Source organism: Girardinichthys multiradiatus, chromosome 5 (assembly GCF_021462225.1).
Source record: "Girardinichthys multiradiatus isolate DD_20200921_A chromosome 5, DD_fGirMul_XY1, whole genome shotgun sequence".
In the NCBI taxonomy this organism is placed as follows: domain Eukaryota; kingdom Metazoa; phylum Chordata; class Actinopteri; order Cyprinodontiformes; family Goodeidae; genus Girardinichthys; species Girardinichthys multiradiatus.
This window is the reverse complement of record NC_061798.1, coordinates 29,897,782-29,917,533: the sequence shown is the minus strand read 5'-3', so window position 1 is coordinate 29,917,533 and position 19,752 is coordinate 29,897,782. Positions and strand designations below refer to the sequence as shown.

General features: G+C 39.0%; 2 protein-coding genes across 2 annotated transcripts in view; one reads left to right on the top strand and one right to left on the bottom strand.

Annotated features, from left to right (window-relative positions):
* Positions 1-645: 645 nt before the first annotated feature.
* On the top strand, positions 646-2,138 carry npb (neuropeptide B). Its single transcript, XM_047365334.1, has 2 exons — positions 646-1,163; positions 1,607-2,138. Exons 1-2 carry the CDS (start codon positions 900-902, stop codon positions 1,733-1,735), a joined length of 393 nt encoding a protein of 130 aa, XP_047221290.1. The 5' UTR covers positions 646-899; the 3' UTR covers positions 1,736-2,138.
* Positions 2,139-2,140: 2 nt separating this feature from the next.
* Positions 2,141-19,752, bottom strand: part of gnav1 (guanine nucleotide binding protein (G protein) alpha v1) — a 40,341-nt gene continuing 22,729 nt past the window's right edge. The window contains exons 6-9 of the mRNA XM_047365333.1: positions 10,329-10,458; positions 9,939-10,010; positions 8,107-8,194; positions 2,141-3,242 (exon numbers count right to left, since the gene is read on the bottom strand). Coding sequence (XP_047221289.1) covers positions 3,052-3,242; positions 8,107-8,194; positions 9,939-10,010; positions 10,329-10,458 — 481 coding nt within the window. The 3' untranslated portion in view covers positions 2,141-3,051. The remainder of the gene's footprint in view (positions 3,243-8,106; positions 8,195-9,938; positions 10,011-10,328; positions 10,459-19,752) is intronic.

Here is a 19,752-nt window from a genome sequence, read left to right as displayed (position 1 = left end):
GATTATATTAAGGCATATTAATGTGTTAAAATAGCCCAGTCAAAGTCAAGCCTGAAACTCAACTTGAAAATCTATGGAAAGACTAAAACTGGTGTTCACAGAAGCCATCTATTCATTTTGACTGAGCTGAGCTGTTTTACAAAGAAAAATGGGCAACAATTTCAGTTTCTAGGTGTTTAAAGGTGGTGGACATAAACCAACAAAGACTTGGAGATGTGATCGCTCTACTCAGGAGGGCTGGATACGCACCACACTTTTCAGATCTTTATACAAAAAGGAAAACAATTTATAGTTTCCTTCCTGCTCTATCACATTAAATACCGATAAAATACATTAAAGTTTGTGTTTGTTACATGATAAAACGGACTGGTATAAACTGAAGAAAGGATCAGAGATGTGTCAGGTTGTTATTTAGCTGACAGCTCTGCGGGAAATTTGTCCACATTCGCACATGTTCTCCAACAGTTTCTTCAATTATTGAAACCTAAACTGGGCGCTTCAGCTCTGACATCTTCCCTCACATCTCTTTCAAGATCCACAGGTATACTTTGACCCCTTAAAGCGTCAGAAGGGGTGACGCCCCTATACCTCCTCCTTCTCCCCCTCAAACCTCACACACATCATCATCATCACTCCGTGGGTCCAGCATGCCATCAGAAACGGATCAATTAGAATCGTTTCCCCCATTTTCTACAGACGGATCATCATCATCCGCCCACCTCGGCTCTGATTTGACGAATGTCCTGTGTCACGATAAACCTCACCACCCTGCCTATATAAGAAACAGAAAGTTTCCCAACATTCAAGCAAAAACAAAGTGTCCACAGACGAAGAGCAGACTTGAAGAAGCGCATTTTTCCTGTGCGTAAAAATATAAAAGTGCCAAAATCTTCCCGGAGATGGAGAGGTCGGTCAGGTTCGCCGTGGTGTGCGTCGGAGTGTCTCTGCTCGTCTCCTGCCAGCCCGTGGAAGCCTGGTACAAGCAGATGACCGGACCCAGCTACTACTCTGTGGGCCGCGCCTCCGGGCTGCTGTCCGGCATCAGGAGGTCCCCGTACGTCCGGAGAGCCGAGTCCGAGGAGACGCTGATGGACAGCGGGAAGGCGGCGGGGAACGACGTGATCCCAGAGACCAACAGGCAAATCTCCGTCCTGAAGAACATGGTAAGCGCACCTCACACACTAGAAACCTAATCTCTGTCTAAAGGAGACGTTTGTTGCCACATGTAGCGTTAAAAGTTAGACACATTTTTAATGCAAAGGGAACTCTTATAGAAAGTACACAGCAGGATTTATGTTTGGCTTGCAGAAAAGTAACGGCGAGAGGAAAAAAACCGCATGCGTAAAGGCGCACACCTGCGCTAATAAAGCACGAAAACGGTGTTCTACCAGTAAGAAAGTGAATAATGTCACCACCAAAGCAAAGCCTTGGTATAATTGCATATCAGTAAACACACAAATATTTATTTGTACAGAAATACAGAATTGAATCAAATATCTCTATTTACTCACATTGATACAGAGATTTTTACGCATTTCATTTTGAAAATGGTGTTGTAATATAACACAATGTTTCAGTTGAAATGTAATTTCTCTCCATCCTGCAGGCCATCTGTCTGAAGGACATCTCTCCAAACCTGAAGAGTTGCGAGTTGCTGCAGGACGGAACGGGCACCTTCCAGTGCAAGGCAGACGTCTTCCTCACCCTGGACTCCTTGGACTGCCTGTCCGCATGAGCCCCCGTGACTCCTCTTCATCGTCCTCCAAAATAACCCAGAGAGACAGACAGAAAAACAGAACTTCTCTGGGAAAGCAGAAAAAAAATCAAACTAGAGAAGAGGTTTGGATGGAGATTTGTTTCGATGATGGACCCTTGCAGATCCTGAATGTTCCTCCTTACTTAAACAAAAACAAAAAAAAAGCTAAAAAACATTGTTCAGTTTTGCTTTTGGTTGCATAGAAAATATGTAAACAAGGAAAAAATAACGCTAGAAAGTTAGTTAAAGCCATTTGCATTTCAGCCCACTGCATAATATACCAAAATGTTCATAAATGTCCAGACGTTTCTCTGCAGTTTTCCAGAATTCCTGTAAATTACTTTTATTTATCTATTAAAATGAACAAACAAACAATATTAAACCTAATGTTGTCTGAATTTATTTTAGAACCCTGGAAGGTTTATTTTCTTAACTTTTACACATTTATTTTGTTCAGAATGCCCAAGAAAATAAACCATAAGAAGATGAGTGTCACAGAAAGGCAAAAAGACATTCTCAGATTAAAGCACACATTTCAGCACTTCTTCATATAAAGCATCTGGGGGTGTTTTTCAGTTTCAGTCTCACACTGCATCATTCGTATCATATCTTGTTCATTACTGAAGTCAGTGTGTGTTTGCACCAGTTGCTCGGGGGACCCTTCAAAAACAAACTCCGGAACATTTAATGCCAAAAAACACACATGCAGGATTCAGCATTCTGCATGACAAGTCAGAGTTTATGAGCGCATGTGTCAGACCCAGAAACAATAACCCTCACAGGGGGAAAGGAGGGAAATTAAACCCAGGTCAGACGCTTATGGGATGTTTTTAATCTACACGTTTTGCTTCTAATAAGCTCCACAGCATCATCGCTGGCTGATATTAGTCAGTGGGACAGCTAATGGCACAGATTAAGATGCCTGCTGCGTCCTGGATCTCTGGTGAACACAAACCGGTGAGCTGTTATATGGCGGTGAGCACCTCATTAGGAGGATGTGACGCACGGCACGGAGAAACGGTGATGGATGAGGGGAAAAACACATGATGGTATGCATGGGTGAATCCTGCACGGAGGAAGTTAACAGACAACAGTAAATCCTTACCACCTCTCTGTCGTGCTTTAACCACAAAAACAGAAAAGGAAAGTCCATATGCTTTGCAAGCTTTCCAAGACGTTCAGAGCTTGGTTTTGTGCTACTTAATAGACAACAAACTCTCTGTTTGGGTTCATTTCAGTTTTTTAAAATGCAACTTAATTGCTCAGTCTCCAGGGGTCCATAGCACTGCCGCCATCTACAGGAGAGACACAGCTTCCAAGTTCTCCTTAATGATCGTGTCCATAACCACCTGAAAGACGACCTGGATGTTGGAGGTGTCGGTTGCCGTGGTGAAGTGGTGGTAGATGAGCTTCTTGGGCATGTTGTTGAGCGAGACGAAAGCAGCGACGATGAAGCGTGCAGCCAAATCAACATCACAGTCCACACCTGGAGGATTCAACAAAAGTTGGTTGGCTTTTCTATTATTGATAGAAAAAAAGTTGACCTATTTAGCCTTCTGGGTCAGGCAGAGATGTGTGAAATAAATTATCCTCAAGGGAAGATGTGGCTTGAAAGGTTTAACAACCACTGCATTAAACACAAACGAACTATAACCCCCTGCACAGAGAATTCACTGGTTAATTACATGGCTGAGTGGAGACTGAATGGTTGGGCTCTCTATAGCTGTGTTTACACCGGCCATGGGATCTTATTGGTGTAAAGTTTCTACTGTGCAAGAAAAGCTGAACGTTTTACTCTCAGTACTGTTTAGAAATTAATCAGAGAAAACACAAACGTGTAACAGGCGAGTAAGTAGAGGACCTCAGGAGACATTATTAATGGATCTCAGAAAAGATCTCAGCCTGTTTGTTATGGATCATGATGGGTCTGCAAATACTGGCAGCCATTTAGCAAATGATGAGCCAAGGTAGGCTATATTCACTAATTGCTGTTTTCATATAGATGTTCCATTTCAAAATTGCACAATTTTCCAGACTGAAATTTACCGGATTTTTCCTGTTGTGTTTTATTTTATAGACATTTGGGTACAAAACAGTTACCTAGCTGGTTTATATTGTTCCACAAATTATGAAACAATGTCAGTGGTTCTGATTCTGCTGTGTGCTAAAGGGCTATTCCAGATCATTCCAAACAAAATCTGTAAATATCTGGCTTCTTCAGCTGCAAAATGTTTAAATCCTTTGTTTTACTTTTTAAGTTCCTGCAAATAACGCTCATGGATTAATGTGATGCACTACATTGAAGAGGGGATAGAAATGCTAAAAATATTAAGACCAGAGCAGGTGCACTCTCCAGAACCTTTTCACAATGGATCCAGCAGAGAAACTGAAACAACTTAAAAGTGTCAGGGTTTGGACATTTTGGACTTTGTTTTGATTTTGTAGACATGGTTGTTTGTTTACTTCCTCTTGCCCCTGATTGTTTATTTCCTTCTACTGCCTCCTAGTGTTTATTTATGGTTAGGTATTTGTTCACTGTGCACTCTTCTTGTTTATTAGTTTATTTTTCTCTGTTCCTCCTCGCCCTGGTTCCCCTTCTGTGGTTTATTTATATTCTGTTTGCTCCATTTATACTATTCTTTGTAGCATAGTTCCCTTATGTTTAGTTTCTATAGTTCTAGTTCTCCCTCCTGTTAGGCCAGCTTTAGTTATCCTTACATCTTGGTTTGTATTTATTTTAGTCCTCACATTCCCTGCTTCATTCCCTGTTTATTTCAGTCAGTGTTTTAGTTTTGTTACTTTTGTACTTAGGGTGTCTTTATGGGCTCTTTGTTTGTTCTTAGGTTGTTGTTGTTCCTATGTTCCCTCTAGTTTCTCAGTTTACTTTAGTTCATGGTTATTCTAGTTTTCTTATGCTTTTGATTATTTATCTTGGCCTATGTTTCTCTTTATTGTTAGTCACTTCACTCATGCTCAAACTTTCTATTTGTCTCACCTGTTCCTTCTGCCTCCTTGTCACACCTGTTCTTGATTCCTTGATTACTTGCCTTTGTCTCTCTCTGTATATTAGTTGGTTTGTTTCACTATGCTTTGGGGGTTTCTTGCGTTATAACTCGTTCACGTCTACATGTTCTGCCCTCGTCCATGCCATGACTTCCTGCAGTATCTATGTAAGTGTTTGGATCCAACTCTGGTTAGTACTTGCAGTGTTTTTGTTACGTTTTTTTGACATTTTTGAATAAAGCTGAAGACTGCTTTTGAAATGCTGCTGCCAAGCTCTTGTCTGCGCTCTGCTGCTTGACCCCAATCCAAGTCGTGTTAGCATTTTTATTGACATTTGCATGAGAGCAGGGAGGACATAGCCCCCGTTGATCCTGCTGAGGTGAAACACTGAGCAGACATCCAAAACCTTCAAAAATAACAGCATGTGGGACATTAGGAGCTTATTATCAGCCCTGTCGTTGTGTTTAATAAGCTGCCAAACCGACTATGGGTTTATGCATAATTTATCGTGTTTTAAGGATTGACATATCTGAGTAGACATCTCTAAACTACATCGGTGGAATTTGAGGCATTTTGTTTTAGGTTTAATCCATAAAATATGACCAGGAAGGTCCGATTAATCAGTCACAAAAGAAACAGAATCAGACTGTTAATGGTCAAATGTTAGATATGGAGCTAATCAATCTGTCTGATGGAAAGTTTTACTTAACACCCAAAACCCTGATGAGATAAAAGTCAGTGTCATAAGTTCAGTGTTGAATCTTTGCAAATTTTAATATATTTATTACATTTTTATTATTATTATTCTACATTTTTACTAACATTACATAATATTATTTTTTATTTATTATTTAGCAAATGTGAAGCAGAGTAAAATCTGCTGCTGATGATGATACTAGGGCTTAATTTCCTTATGACAAACACTATATAAGATGGAGAATCTTAATGTCTGAAGACCTTAGAGTGGGCTTTAATTAGAATATACCTATTCTAACACTCAACACATAAAGAAAATATGTCTTTTCTAAATTTCCCAAAAGGCATTTTTTAATTACGCCAGACTCCAGTTTCACTTTCAACATTAAGCTGGTGAATGTCTGTGGTGTAGGTTCATGCTGGAGATGATTTGACTATAATACCAACATACTGACTCAAGGTTTTAAGCATCTCTGAAGACTCTACAAAGACTCTGGAATGTGCTGTAAGTCAAGGACATAAGCCAACCAAAGGTCTGTCACAGAGCTCCCTTTATTCTCATAAAAAAACAGGGAAAAAGGGAACCTGAACTGAAGAAGATGGAGAGGAAAAAGGTGTCGGTTTGGATTTTAATTGAATAAATCCAGCTGGTGTCTAGAGTTCCAGTCAGAAATTTACAAACACTCATCAGAGGACTGAATGTCATTTAAATTTGGAGCCTTTAATGATTTAAAAGCTCCAAATTTGCCATTCTCTGTTCAGGTTGGAAGGATTTTACACTTGAAAAATGAATTAACATAAAGAATTACTTGACAATGTGTGAATTTATGTTTGATTGTCTTAGCAAGCTGCACCTCCACCAACAAAGTTCTGGTACGATTCAGACTGGATGTTTGACTACTTTTCTTGGCAGAAAGGGTGCAGCTCATTTAAAGTGGTTGGTTTCATGGCACTGACCTAGCTTCTAAGCATAGTCCACAACTTTTCAACAGCGTTGAGGTCAGGGCACCCAAAATTAAGTTTAATGTTAGCCTACCTTCTCCATTATGAACCATTTCTGATGTTTGCTTGGGGTCATTGACCTGTTGGAACACCCAACCAAGCCCAGATTTCAAACATCTGGCTGCTGATTTGAAGTGAAGTCAAATAATTTAGAGGTAGTCCTTCTAACTAGTTTGTGTAATGCAACAATAAGACCCTCTGTATGATGTAACCACCTTCGTGCTCAACAGCTGTGTGTTCTTTGATTTGAAAGCCTCATCTCGACTCGTCCAAAACATTTTTCCTGTCATTGGGACCAGACAGCTCAGTCTTCAACTTGTTTGAACGTATAACTTTTCTCCAATAGGTGTTTAGCTTTTCCATTAAAGTAGCTGCATATTTCAGTTGAGCTTGAATGTGTCAATATTGGAACGGGGGAATCTTTCTTGGTCCTCTTTGCCCTCATTGATGTAAAACTTGCCTCACTAAGGACAGTGACCCTGGCGTTTCAGAAGTCCTAGTTTATGTTCCACTTCAGCCTTGGTGGTTCCTGGGTTGCTCCTTAACTTTCTAACCAGTTTCCATTTATATGAGGGTGACAGTTTGGGGCAGATGGTTCAAACTTGGACCAAGATAGGTTTTCCAACAGGACAATGATACCAAACACATAAAAACTGGTTTTGAAACATAACATTAAGCTTTGTGAATGGTCCTGAACTCAATCCTATTGAAAACTTGTGGACTATGGTTAAACGTTGGGTGTGTGGCAGGAAAACAGTTTAAATTAACTCCACATTTCTGATAAGAAGAGTGCTCAAACATCCATCTAGAAACTTAATGTGCTTGATTGGTTGAGGGGCAACTTGTCAGGAGACGTTTAACCAAATATTGAGGTATGTCTTGTTTTTTAAAATCATTTAAGTTGTTTCATCCATAATCATTACACCATGAACAAAGAAGGCTTCAAATACATCCATAAAACTTTAAATGTCTCAATTTTGTTTTTTAAATATAAGCTTATTAGGTGATATAACTCCACAGAAATGGATAAAAAAAAAAACACGGGAAGATGTAAATCTATTTGGCCTCCTGAAAAGGTTCAACAAAAATAAATGATAAGCAGAATGTTTTTAATTCTTTTGGTATAGAACAAATAGAGCAGCACCAAAAATATTTCCTATTTAAATTTGGATAAAACAAAAAAACAGTTTCAGTTTTATAGATATGGACCAATAAAAGGTTTTCATGGTATGAGAACCTTGATTATAAAACCAGCGTATTTCCACAAAACATTTGAACAAAATCCAGTTTAAAACAGAAAACATTTCAAGGCAACAAAAATAAGCCTTTTTTTTAAGCTAGCTGCCCAGCAATGTCCAGCAACAGGTGGGGTCAGGGCTGCTCCTCAGTACTGTTTGTTTCACAAAGCTGGAGAACATGTTCTCTGACATCTCACTAGCATATGTCTATTATATTGCATGTTTCTATAAAAAAAATGTTTTACTACTCTAATTCTGCATAAACACGGCTCAGTTAGTTAAGGTGACAGGACTCCATGACAAATGTTTTACTCCATCTGTTGTTGTATTTGTTTTGTGAATTTGAACCAACTATTTGTGGTCATACAAAGCGCATGTGCTGTGCACGTGAATGACTGGCCTCAATCTTACCTTTAAACTGTGGCACATATAACCGCAGATGTCGTCCTGTGTGTAATATCTTGTCTTGAAAAAGGTCTATCTTGTTCATGAATAAAATCTGCAACAACAACAAAGAGAGTCGGGATGAAAGCCCATGAAACTCAGCACCTCCTCTACAGGAGGGAAGAAAAACTAGTCTTAAAGACCATAAAGGTGAGAAAATGTTGAATTAGAGAATACCATCTGGAATAATAAACAGATTTAATGTTACTCAGAAAGATTCACCCAAAAATCAATAGTTGTATTGGTATTAGCTCAGGTAATAATGGCACATCATGTGAATGTGCTCAGTCTAACCTGCAGTATGGAGCTGAATGGGCTCAGTGACCACTTCCATAAATCTGCATCCCTGCTTGTTGTCTCACCAATAACTTCTGCTCAGCGGCCAAAAGGCCGTTCTGGTACTTTAGGCTTTGTACCCGACCAATTAAAATTGCGACTTTGTTCTACCTTTTCCCTGCTTGTCTGATCACAAAGTCAAACAGGAGTACAAAAAGCCCCTGATAATAATAGGGGAGCGATAAGGTAGAGCAGATTTTCAATAAACAGGATGCAGAGCAACACCTAGGGGTGTAATTATCACTGACCAGCCACACTGACTAGTTAATTGAGGTGGAGGTTACAAATTATCCTCCCACATAGCAAAAAAAAAACCCAAAAACAACGTATCATTAAACACTTTTATTTAATGAGCCTGTTAGCCGCCGTAATGTGCGGGTCCACACACAAAGCCAGTCCATAAACACGTCACACGCAGCCATTCTAATTGCCCATTCGGCTCTAATGAAGCTTTAAATAAGTTCGTATGACTAAAAAAAGATAAAACAGAAACTTAGTTTGTGTTTTCTGCAGGAGGAAAAGTGTAAAGCTGTTTTCCTGTCACCAGATTAGACACGAATAAGCACAATGAGGTTTTTATTTATTAACCTTGAAAAGGTCTTTGTTGGGAGCTCAGTTTCCACTCAGATTAGCCTGAACTAATAACTGTGTTAGTGGTGAAACGTTGCTGGAAAACACAGGAGAGTTCTCAGAAGCTGTCCTAAGTAGGCTTTAAATGTAACTTAAGTCTGCAACCTCATGACAGTGAAGTTTTAATGATATTATGCACAGGAAGCATGGGGGGGAAATGAAGAGAGGGGAGAAATGTCACGTTGTCAAAGATTAGCTTAAATACAACAAGCTGTTCAAATACTGGTGAGGAAATGGTATTTATCAAACTGTTTTCTGGTCCAGTCTGTTAAAGAACTGATATGTTCCTACAGTTTACTTCAGGTGACCCTGTTTACTCTGGATGGTGTTTCGACTTGTTGGATTGGATCTGAGCTAGTATATTAAGACATTATGTATCCCGCCTTTCATGAAATGACATCTGGAGATGTCAACGCATGAGGAAGTTGGCATGAGACCACTTCTTCAAGTTCTCTGACGGCCAGTGTGCGAGGGCCACATGTCATGATCATTTCAAACTACCAGGCTCCTCCACATAGCACCCATGGCCCAGATGTGCTGCTGCCACCACCATCAGGATCCATGATCTAAACATCAAGATGGGGAAGTAAAGTCCAGGTGGTCTCATGAAGAGTATGCCAGTGTATTCTGTTTTAAACTGATTTCCTTCCCCTCTAATAACAAAAAGACGCTTATGAAAAACAACGAGTAGTACCAGCAAATATTGAACAATATCTCTTTTATCAGGGCGCTCCCATGACATTTTCTGTACAAAAACATTTCTCTCGCTTTTCACGACACCTTTAATTTGGTTTGTGCATGTCCTCCTGAGGAGGAAGTGATGAATTACTTACCATGGATGTGCTGCGGAAGAAGACGTTATTGCAGATGGAGGAGAAAAGCTTCATGCTCTCCTGAAGGCGGTTCTGCAGGGAGAGGACAAAACAACATCAAACAGCCATTTTCATTCTCTGTCTCTGAAGAAAACGCACAAATCAAAACTTTTGACTATTTAGTCTGACATCTTTAAGGGGTCCAAGATAATTTCATGAATTTGGGTCTTTTTTTTTTTACATTTGGGATATAAATATGTTTAGTGCTGCTCCTTTTATGCCTGTTGTCATAGGCTTTAATAGATGTTTATATGGTGTTTATACAAAGTAAGGGAATAATGAGAGGTCCTGCAGTAACTCTGACTGTGCAGCAGGAACGTTCGGGTCAGGGGGATGGTGTGTAATGCTCACCACTGAGGGATCTTCCATCAGAGTCATGTCGTATCCGCTAAGAGCCACGACAAACAGCACGGCTCGGACGTCCTCGAAACAGCTGATCCACTTCCTGCGTTCGGTTCTCTGACCTCCAACATCATACATCCTAGAACAAACAGAGCATGTAAACATGTAGGTGACCAATGAGTGGTTTTAGTAAGAGGCTGTATGCGCAGCCATTTAAGGAATATGTTTATTTTTTTCAGGAATACAACTGAGGAAATGTGAAGCTCAGGATGTTTGTCAGTCATGTGGAAAAAACTGGGGAGTGAAGCTCTGAAATGGTGAACGTTCATACTTCTGATATATAGTGCTGTGAGAAAGTATTTGCCCCCTTACAGACCTATTCTATTTTTGTTTTTTGTCAAACCTAAATGTTTCAGATCAAAAACACTTTTCAGTTTCATTTGACAGTCAAACATGGAGGTGGAGGTGGTGGTGTGATGGCCTGGGGCTGCTTTGCTTCTTCAGGATCTGGACGACTTGCCATGTTTGATGGAATCATGAATTCTGCTCTCTAGCAAGAAACCCTGAAAGAGAGTGTCCGACCATCACTATGTGACCTGAAGCACAGGTAGTTTATGCAGGAAGACAATGGTTCGAAGCACATCCACCTCTGAACGACTTAAAAAATAAAAAAACTAATGTAAGACTTTGGAGTGGCCTTTTTCACAATTTGAAAACTGCACTTTGTATTTACTTGTCATATTTATATAATATTACAATTTGTTTGACGATCTGATAAATTTCGGTGTGACAAAAAAGCAAAAACAGAAAAAAATCTATAAGGAGGCAAGAACGGCACTGTAAGCAGACCGAAAGGGTCAAATTTTTAAGTAAAGACCCTGAAGATCAACAGGCATCTCCATCACCCCAAATCAAACATTACGTACAAACTCAAGCAAAGAGTTAGAAAAACATCATTTTAGCATGAACAGCTCCTGTTATCGGTTCAAGACGGGGCTCTTGGGAAAGAAAGGTTGAGATCCAATGATTTAGCATATCAAATTATTGTTGTTTTTTTCCCCTTTCTATGTGGTTCAAGCAGCTGCCATGGAGTCCAAACAGATGAGTCCAAAACACTGTCCCTTAGATGAGAAGGTGGTGAATTATTTGGAAAGAAAAAACAAACAAACCATTAGCTGAGATCCACATTGATGTATTGGACCCAGCTTCCTTCATCTGACACAAACATACAATTTATTATTTATTAATTGGAGGAAGACTTCAGTGAAGTCCGTGTTTCTGTGCCTGTTGTCAGTTCTATGAAATAACATCTTACCGTTACCGAGGCGCTCATCATCTTGCAGCTGGCAGCAGAAATTGAACCCTGATCAGTAACAGATTGTTTTGGTTTGAGACAAAATCAGACATTTTCCAAAACATTAGATTGAAAGCCTTGAAACCCACATGAAGAGTAGCACGCCACACATGTCTGCTGACTGTGTCCACCCTTTTCAATTTTCAACAACATTTTCAGTGAGGCGATGACAACGCGGCACCACAAAGAGCGAAAAGGTCAATGTTCTCCAGAAGGATGAAACAGAAAGACGGCGGGAATATCAGCACACAGGTGGGGGAACGACGCATCCGCCCATCACTCTTCACCCGTTTCCAAAGCCAGATGTGTCATCGCCCACCTTCTTTTCGAGCGTCCAGGGAGGTAACGCGGCACTTTATTGAGAGAGGAAATTAACATGTGGAAACACAACAAGGGAAGCACACAGGAAAGGCAGCGCGGCATAAATGTCAGATTATAATGGAAATTTTCCAGAGATCGAAGACAGGCAAAACTCTGATGTGTCATCACAGACATTTACTCATTTACAATCTCACCTTAATACCACTGGTATTAAATCTGAGCTCAAGGTTCTCAATATTCATCAAAACGGGGCAGAAACAAAAAGATGCTTCCAGTGTAACGTGTACCTGCTGCCAAGATGATAAAAACAAACATCAGACCGTTATCCAGACATGTTTCAGCTGACATCAGGATTACTTCTTGTAACTGATTGACTTGAGATGCAGACAACCTCTACAATATCACCAACTGGTTTGTGGACTGAGGTCTCTGGTCCAGCTATGAGTACAAATTGATCTGTTCTAATGTAGGGCCACAGGTTTGGTTAATAAATACAGGAATGTGGTAAAAAACAATGAGACAAACAAGAGGTCTGGAAATGCCTGGAAAAACCTGAAATTTAACATCAGTGTTTTACAGATGTTGATAATTACTGAAAAGGTATTGTTCATTCCCCATAAATCCTTCTGTCCATCTGCACATCCGTCTATCCATCCTCAAATCATCCATCTGTACTTCTTTCCATCCGTCTATTCGTCCTTAAACTTTCCATCCATCAGGACTGACAACCTTAGAAATTTGAGACTGGAAAACCCAATGGAAGTATATGATATTGTCATACAAATCTGTAGGAACCTTGTCCATTGTGATGAAGATCTTTAGGAAAATCAATAAACTGGTCAATTTTGTGATATTACAAGAAACCCGCCCAATCCGTTTTTTATCTTTCTAAACAGCTCGGGTCACATCATCTCCTTTCCTCCTCGTACCCACCTCCCACTCCTGTTATTCATGACCCATTATGTTCAGCCTCATCTGCAGGGTTGTAATTGTAATTATCAGAGAGCCTAATGTTAATGATGCAGAGAAGATCCTTATTACAGCACCAGGTCAAAGGTCAGACAGGAACTCTGTGTGCTAACTGGAGCACATTCACATACATGTGGAAGTATGCAAACACATTTCAACACACCAGATTTCATCAGGTTTCACTTTTTTGATTTTTATTAAAACTAAAAAAGTTGATTTTCGAACAATATATAATTTATTTTCCTGTAATTATAACAACTTTGTGTTTTGTGCTCCACCGGTGTCTGCCCGGGAATTTCATAAAGTTGGATTTTTTTTAATGCAACGATCGTTATAAATAAATTGCTGTATCTTTGTACCTTGGACAAAAAATGCTACAAAAACATTATGAATTAATCTATTTTTCCCCATTTCTTTTTATGAATGTCTTGTTAGGTCCTGACCATACAGAATGAATTTTTAGACATTTCCTCGGATTTGTGTGCAACGTTTGTAAATTAATTTCTCCACCTGTTTCCTCTGGACACAAAAAATGTATTTTAAAGACTGTCATAAAAAATAATATGTATAAATTTAATGTTCCAATTTCTTTTAATGAATGCTTTAACTTCAGTCCTCTCCATACATAAATATTCACAAATGTAAAACGCTGATTGTTTAATGGTGGTTTGGGATATTCTTTCAAGCCTCAATTTTTATGCAAAGTTATTAGAGCATGATCAAAAATGATTATTTAAATGATCCTCAATTGACACACATTGCTCGCAGATTGTGTTTAAAAGGCAAAAGCTACAAGGCATTTCAGTGATTTGAAGAACAAAATCCCCCAAAATGCACAAGCTGACTGAATTTTATGCACTTTCCATAAGTGCAGCTGAAGTTAAGCAAATATAAATGGGAAAAAGAGTCCAACAAACACTTGTTTTTGTTATGGCAACAGCCTGATTGATGGCAGATTAAACAATAATGACTAATGTAGAGAACAAGGATTGTCGTAAAACATAAAATGGTGATTAGTCATTCAGATCATGAAAGTCTAAATAAAAACAGTCTTGAACATTGATGTTTTCCCATTGAGTCATACTGTACTTGCCTGCAGATACACACACACACCACATCAGCAGCTAATGGGTTAAATACTGACAAACAGTTTTTAAGTTTATTTTAAAGGTAACTAGGGTTGCCATTAAAATTTTTAATGTTAAATGTTTAACATTTTTACCTTTAAAACATTAAAAGTTTTAATGTTTATTTTAAAGGCAAGACAAACCTGTTCAAAGTATTCCTACAATGTTAAGAGACTTGGTCAGACAAAAATACTTAAATATATTTTTTTTGTGGCACTAGTGGCCTTTATTTTTCAGTTCGCAGCCAGGAAACAGGTGGAGAGAGAGGGGAAGAGATGCGGCAAACGTTTCTGGAGCCGGGACTCGATCCCAGGACCGCCGGGTCGAGGACAAAAGACAAAAGCCTCCGTACATAAGCCATGCGCTTAAACCCGTACACCAACAGCCCCACCCAAAAGTCTTTCTTTTTTACTGTTAAACTGTACGATACAATCAGAACAAAGAGGTAGAGGCGGGTCTCATTTCAGTGTTTGATTATAAATGTATATTCATCCAATAATGCTAGCTAAGCTGAGCCTGGTCAGTGGGCACAACAGTCATCAAAACCAACTTGTTTCTATCCATCCATCAATCAAGGATATGAGGAAGGAAGATATGACACAGAGGACTAAAAGAAGGTAGGAGACAAAGAAGGAAGAGAAGTTGGTCACAAGAAAGGACACAGAGGAGGAATGAAAGAAAAAAGCAATGAAAGAAGGCCCAAGGAGGCACTAGAGGTAGGATACAAGGAAGAAAGGGCAGACAGACGGAGAGAGGGGAGGTATAACACAAGGATACAAGGACAGAGGGAGAAAGAAACAAAGCAAGGAGGAAGGAAGGAACACTTATACAATGTGATAGGAAAATAATGTCTAGAAACTCAACTAATAATATTCTTAACTCTACGCCTGAAAGGTAACTTCTCCTTAATTTACAAAGATGCTGAAAGACTAAAGAAACAGATAATTTTATTATCATCCTGTTCAGAGTTCAGCTACACAACAGCAAAGTATTTCTAAATGCTTTCTGACGTGTAAACACAAACAGCCTCATCAAGCAAAACAATATCAGCTTCGTTCTGCAGCAGAGGAGCTAGAAAGATTTATCAGTCAGCATCATCAGTCTCTGAAATATCAATAAATAAATATCAATATTTTCATTTACCCTCATCAATATGTGCTGACACAAACTCCTTCATCATATTATTTAGTCGTCACAGCCGGTTGTTTTTTTTGTTTTGTTTTTTTTGCAGCATTGCAACAAAGACTTTACAACTGAGAACATGTTGCCATGAAATCATGCAGATACTCGCAGGCCACAAGTTTGATATTTCATGTTCCAAATAGACCTGCAGAAAGAAAACAAATTGTAAGTTTTGTAATATCACCTGCTCACCAAAAAACTAGGCATGCAACACTTTCAAGAAGAAAAGCACTTTTTGTAAAGAAGAATCTGTAAATCATTGTATATCTGAAACATGAAATCATGAGGAACACCCACGTTCCCCATGATTAGAACCTTTTTTTGTCAACTCTCATCTTGAGTTTAGGGATATGATTCATTCATTCATCAAAAATACCTGCTGTATTCTGTCAAGTTTAATGCATGGGAGCAAAAAGTCTGTTTATGAGTAAAAGTCGATGTTTCTGGTCCTACTTTCTATACATTTAAAATCAAAGCAAAGAATACCAAAACCTTTCCATTTTAAGAAGAATTAGGTGCAAAAACAACCAAAAAAGAGTTCATCCACATTCTAAGGACTGGACATCCCTGTTCATAACTATTATTGAGTAAATAAACCAAAGTAAAAACATCTATTATACTCTTAACAGTTTATAATTTTCAAATGCATGTACTATGTAGTTCAAATGAAAACTGCCTCAAAATAGTTTCGGTTTGTTGGTTTTTCTTTGGAGGATGTTTTTTTTTTTAAAGTTTGTAAAGGTGCATCATTAGAGTCTTATTAGTCATTATTAATTAAGCAAATCAGCTTAGCCTCTTGGGAGATGCTTTAGGGTGCTTAAATATTAGAATAACAAGCATAAAAAACATTTAGTTTTGTCATTATTTTACATAATCAGATAAAAGGCTGCATTTCTTCCTGGATTCATCTTTCCTGTATTATTGTTAAATGTGAGTGACTGAACTGTGTCTAAGAAGGTTTTTATGTTATTTAGGTTATTGGTCTTTATTTGACTTTCTAATATAACAAAAATAAAATCTGCATTTCCAGACAATCACTTATTATTTTATCTGAATTCTTTAATAAACTGGGAAATGCTCAGTGAGGCATCTGAATCCAAATCACCTTAGGTAAATCTAAATTAGGTTTCCAGAGTGCCTGAAATTAAACTTTTTTTTACAGTTGAATGAGATTTAGAAAAAGATTCAGACAGAAATAACAAGTATTAGTATGAGTCATCAGATCAACCGAAGACTAATTTACATCCACCAACAACATAAAAAAATAACCTAAAGCTCAGACAGCAATCTCAATAAGCACTAAGGCTGCACTTAAAGCTGCAGGGGCAGGAGTGCTGGGCGCAGATGTTCACACAGATGAAAAACCTCCAGTATATAAAACAATAAGACAGACCCAGACACTGAATAGAGGAGGATGGTTCTACAAAGTCCTCGGTACGAACGCAGCCTTAATTCTCGCAAGATGAAAACAGAGCAAAGAAAACATTTCCATTTAACTGCTGCAGATGCCTTGAAAGCAAAACATTGTAGCTCCAAATCTCAAAGCGCAATAACAACTCCCTCCCTGACAAACACAAACCAGCCCTCCAAATCCCTTTAAAACCCATTTTCAGTTTGATATAATTACATTCATTTATGTAAAGCTGCCAATCAAACCTGAGGGTTTGATCTTCTTTAAGACGTCCACATCAACCTGCACACAGATATGCACAAAGAGCCCATCACAAACACCCGTACTGCTGCATGTCAAATATATACACCGAGTTATTTATCTCCTCAAGCATTCGGGCTGATAAGAAAAGAAGATGCGGGAGAGGATCCATCCGGCAGTTCCACCTGAGGCTTCCTCAAGCTCCGACCTGACACCGCTGTACCTGACGTCAGCGTTTAACAGAAAACACCTATAATAAAGTAAATCAGAGAGCGGCATCTGAGTGACACAGTCAGTAAGACTGGCAGGGAAATTCAGCATTTATCTGCAAGAGATGACACATCCATTAACAATGAAAGTGCTTCAACGTTGCCGAAACTTTTCCTGGACGTGAAGTCTTTTTGCCAACTCAGGTCAGACGTGCCACAAGTAAGCAGCATCCACAGATGTAAAATAAGCATTTAGGTGTCACGCAAACAGCCCAGACTGGAGTCGTTTACTGACAGATCAGCTCTCTACCACATTTATATGCAAAGCAGAGGCTGTCTGAAGACCAGAAGTGATAACCTTTATTATCATCGCTTCACACAAAGTGTAACGTCAGATCAGGATGAAAGACAGGTTCATTTTGTAGCAGGATGGAGGAGGGAAGCTTATAAACAGGGGAGAGGTAATCTGATTTTTCTGAATATGATGACAAACACACTGACACAGGACAATAACACACAGAGTTATGGAAGCAATCAGTAGTAAAAAAGAAAAGTGTGTTCAGAGCGATGTGCAGTGTTAGTTTTCTGCCACATTGTTCTTAACATGCAGGCCAAGAGGCTTGTCGCCTTCACCAGAACACCTTCTTCCATGTTCGCTGTAGCTCCTACATGCTTGTGGCAAACTGCAAACAAGACGTCTTGTGGCTTTCTTTCAACACCGGCTTTCATCTTGCCACTTTTTCATAGAGGCCAGATTTGTGCGACTAATAGTTGCCCTGTCAACAGATTCTCCCACTTGAGTTGTGGATCTCTGCAGCTCCTCCAGAGTTACATTAGGCCTCTTAGCTGATTTTCTGATTAATGCACACCGCCATATGTTGTAGGTTTGCTGTTGTGTGCTACTCTCTATATTTCAGATTGGACAGTGAGATGTTAAAAACTTGGATATTGTTCTATAAACGAACTTCTCCACATCTCTCCTCTTGACCCGTCTGCTGTGTTCCTTGGTCTTCTTGATGCTGCTTGTTCACTAATTTTCTCTGACAAACCTTTAAGGCCTTCACAGAACAGCTAGATTCATAGTGATGTTAAATAACACACAGACGGACTAATGGACGAAGTCACCATTAACAAACTAGGTTACTTCTGGAGGCACCATGTTTTATTTTGAGGTATCAGGGTAAAGGGGCTGAATGCAAATGCATAAGAAAATAGTGAAAACCATAGATCCTTTTCCTTCCCCTATATAATTATGTGCTACTTTAATTTGGTCTACCACATGAAATTTCAATAAAACACATTCAAATTTGTGATGGTGGTGTGATCTCCAACATTTCAAGTCAGAATTCCTGCTTTTGTGGATGTTTTATGTGATTTTTTTCCATCTTCAAACTCAGAAACTCCAAATTTAGAGTACAAAGTGACATTTACACCTCCTTAATGTTTAAGTACTTTTAAAGTGTTTAATCAACAGCTTTCTGTTCTTTTTTGTTCTACTCATTTTTAGTCTCGTCTTTGTACCTGACCATGACAACATGTTGTGTAAAGAGTGCTTAGACATATTTGAGGAACTTGGAAAGGAAAAGCTCAAAAAAGCAGGATCTACAGCTCAAAATATATGAAAGTGATTTTTGTAAGAAAAGGGAAAAGATCAGGACAGTGAAGATGCATCATGCTGAAGCTGAGTTTTCAGCTAACTGCTCTGCTGGGACTAAACTGCTGTTTTATGTCAGTCAAACTGTGTTTTTCTACATATTTAAATAAACAATTAGTTAAAACAAACAGTTTCTTTGTGAAAGGCGTTGGACAACTACGTTTCTTGCTAGACTGGCCTTTATGTGAACAAATAATGGTTAATTCCCTGAGTTAAGAACCCCTTTTATACCTGAATGATTATAGAGCATAGCAACAAAGAATAATAAGCATACTAGACTGAAAATTTGTAAATCAGCTAAAGTTCAAAGAAAAACTTGGAAAGATCTTTAAAAATCCTAAGGAAACCTTTTAAGAAGAACCACTTACAAAACACCATGTTGCTTAAATCATTTGCTCGTCTGTCTCACATATAAATTTGAGAGGCACCTAATTTTTAAAACACTGGCTTTGTAGCTGCAACAAAGACATTCTTCCAGAAGAGTGTTTGTAAGGTCAGACACTGATGTTGGACAAGAAAGTCCGACTCAAAGTCTCTTCATTTTTTTCATCCCAAAAGTGCCCTGTTGGTTGGGTTTAGGAGTCCAACAAGGCCAACCAAAGTTTCCCACACCAGTCTGGCTCATCTATGAGTTTATGGACATTACTTTGTGACGTGGATCTTGAAGGGAGCATCTCCAAACTCATCTAACAAAGTTGAGAGCATGAAATTGACAAACTTTTTTTGGCTTGCTGGAGCATAAAGAGTCACATTGCTATTATACCTTATGGACTGAGCACAACACCCAAAAACAGCTCCACAGTGTGCACCAAACCATTCTGTGACACTGCAGTCAGACGAGGGGTGTTCTCCTGGAAACTGCTGAACCCAGTCCAGTCCAGTGGATAGCCTGACACTCCAGAGGACACATCTCCACTGCTGAAGAGTCCAGTTGTGGGATGTTTTACAATCACTGCATCCAACACT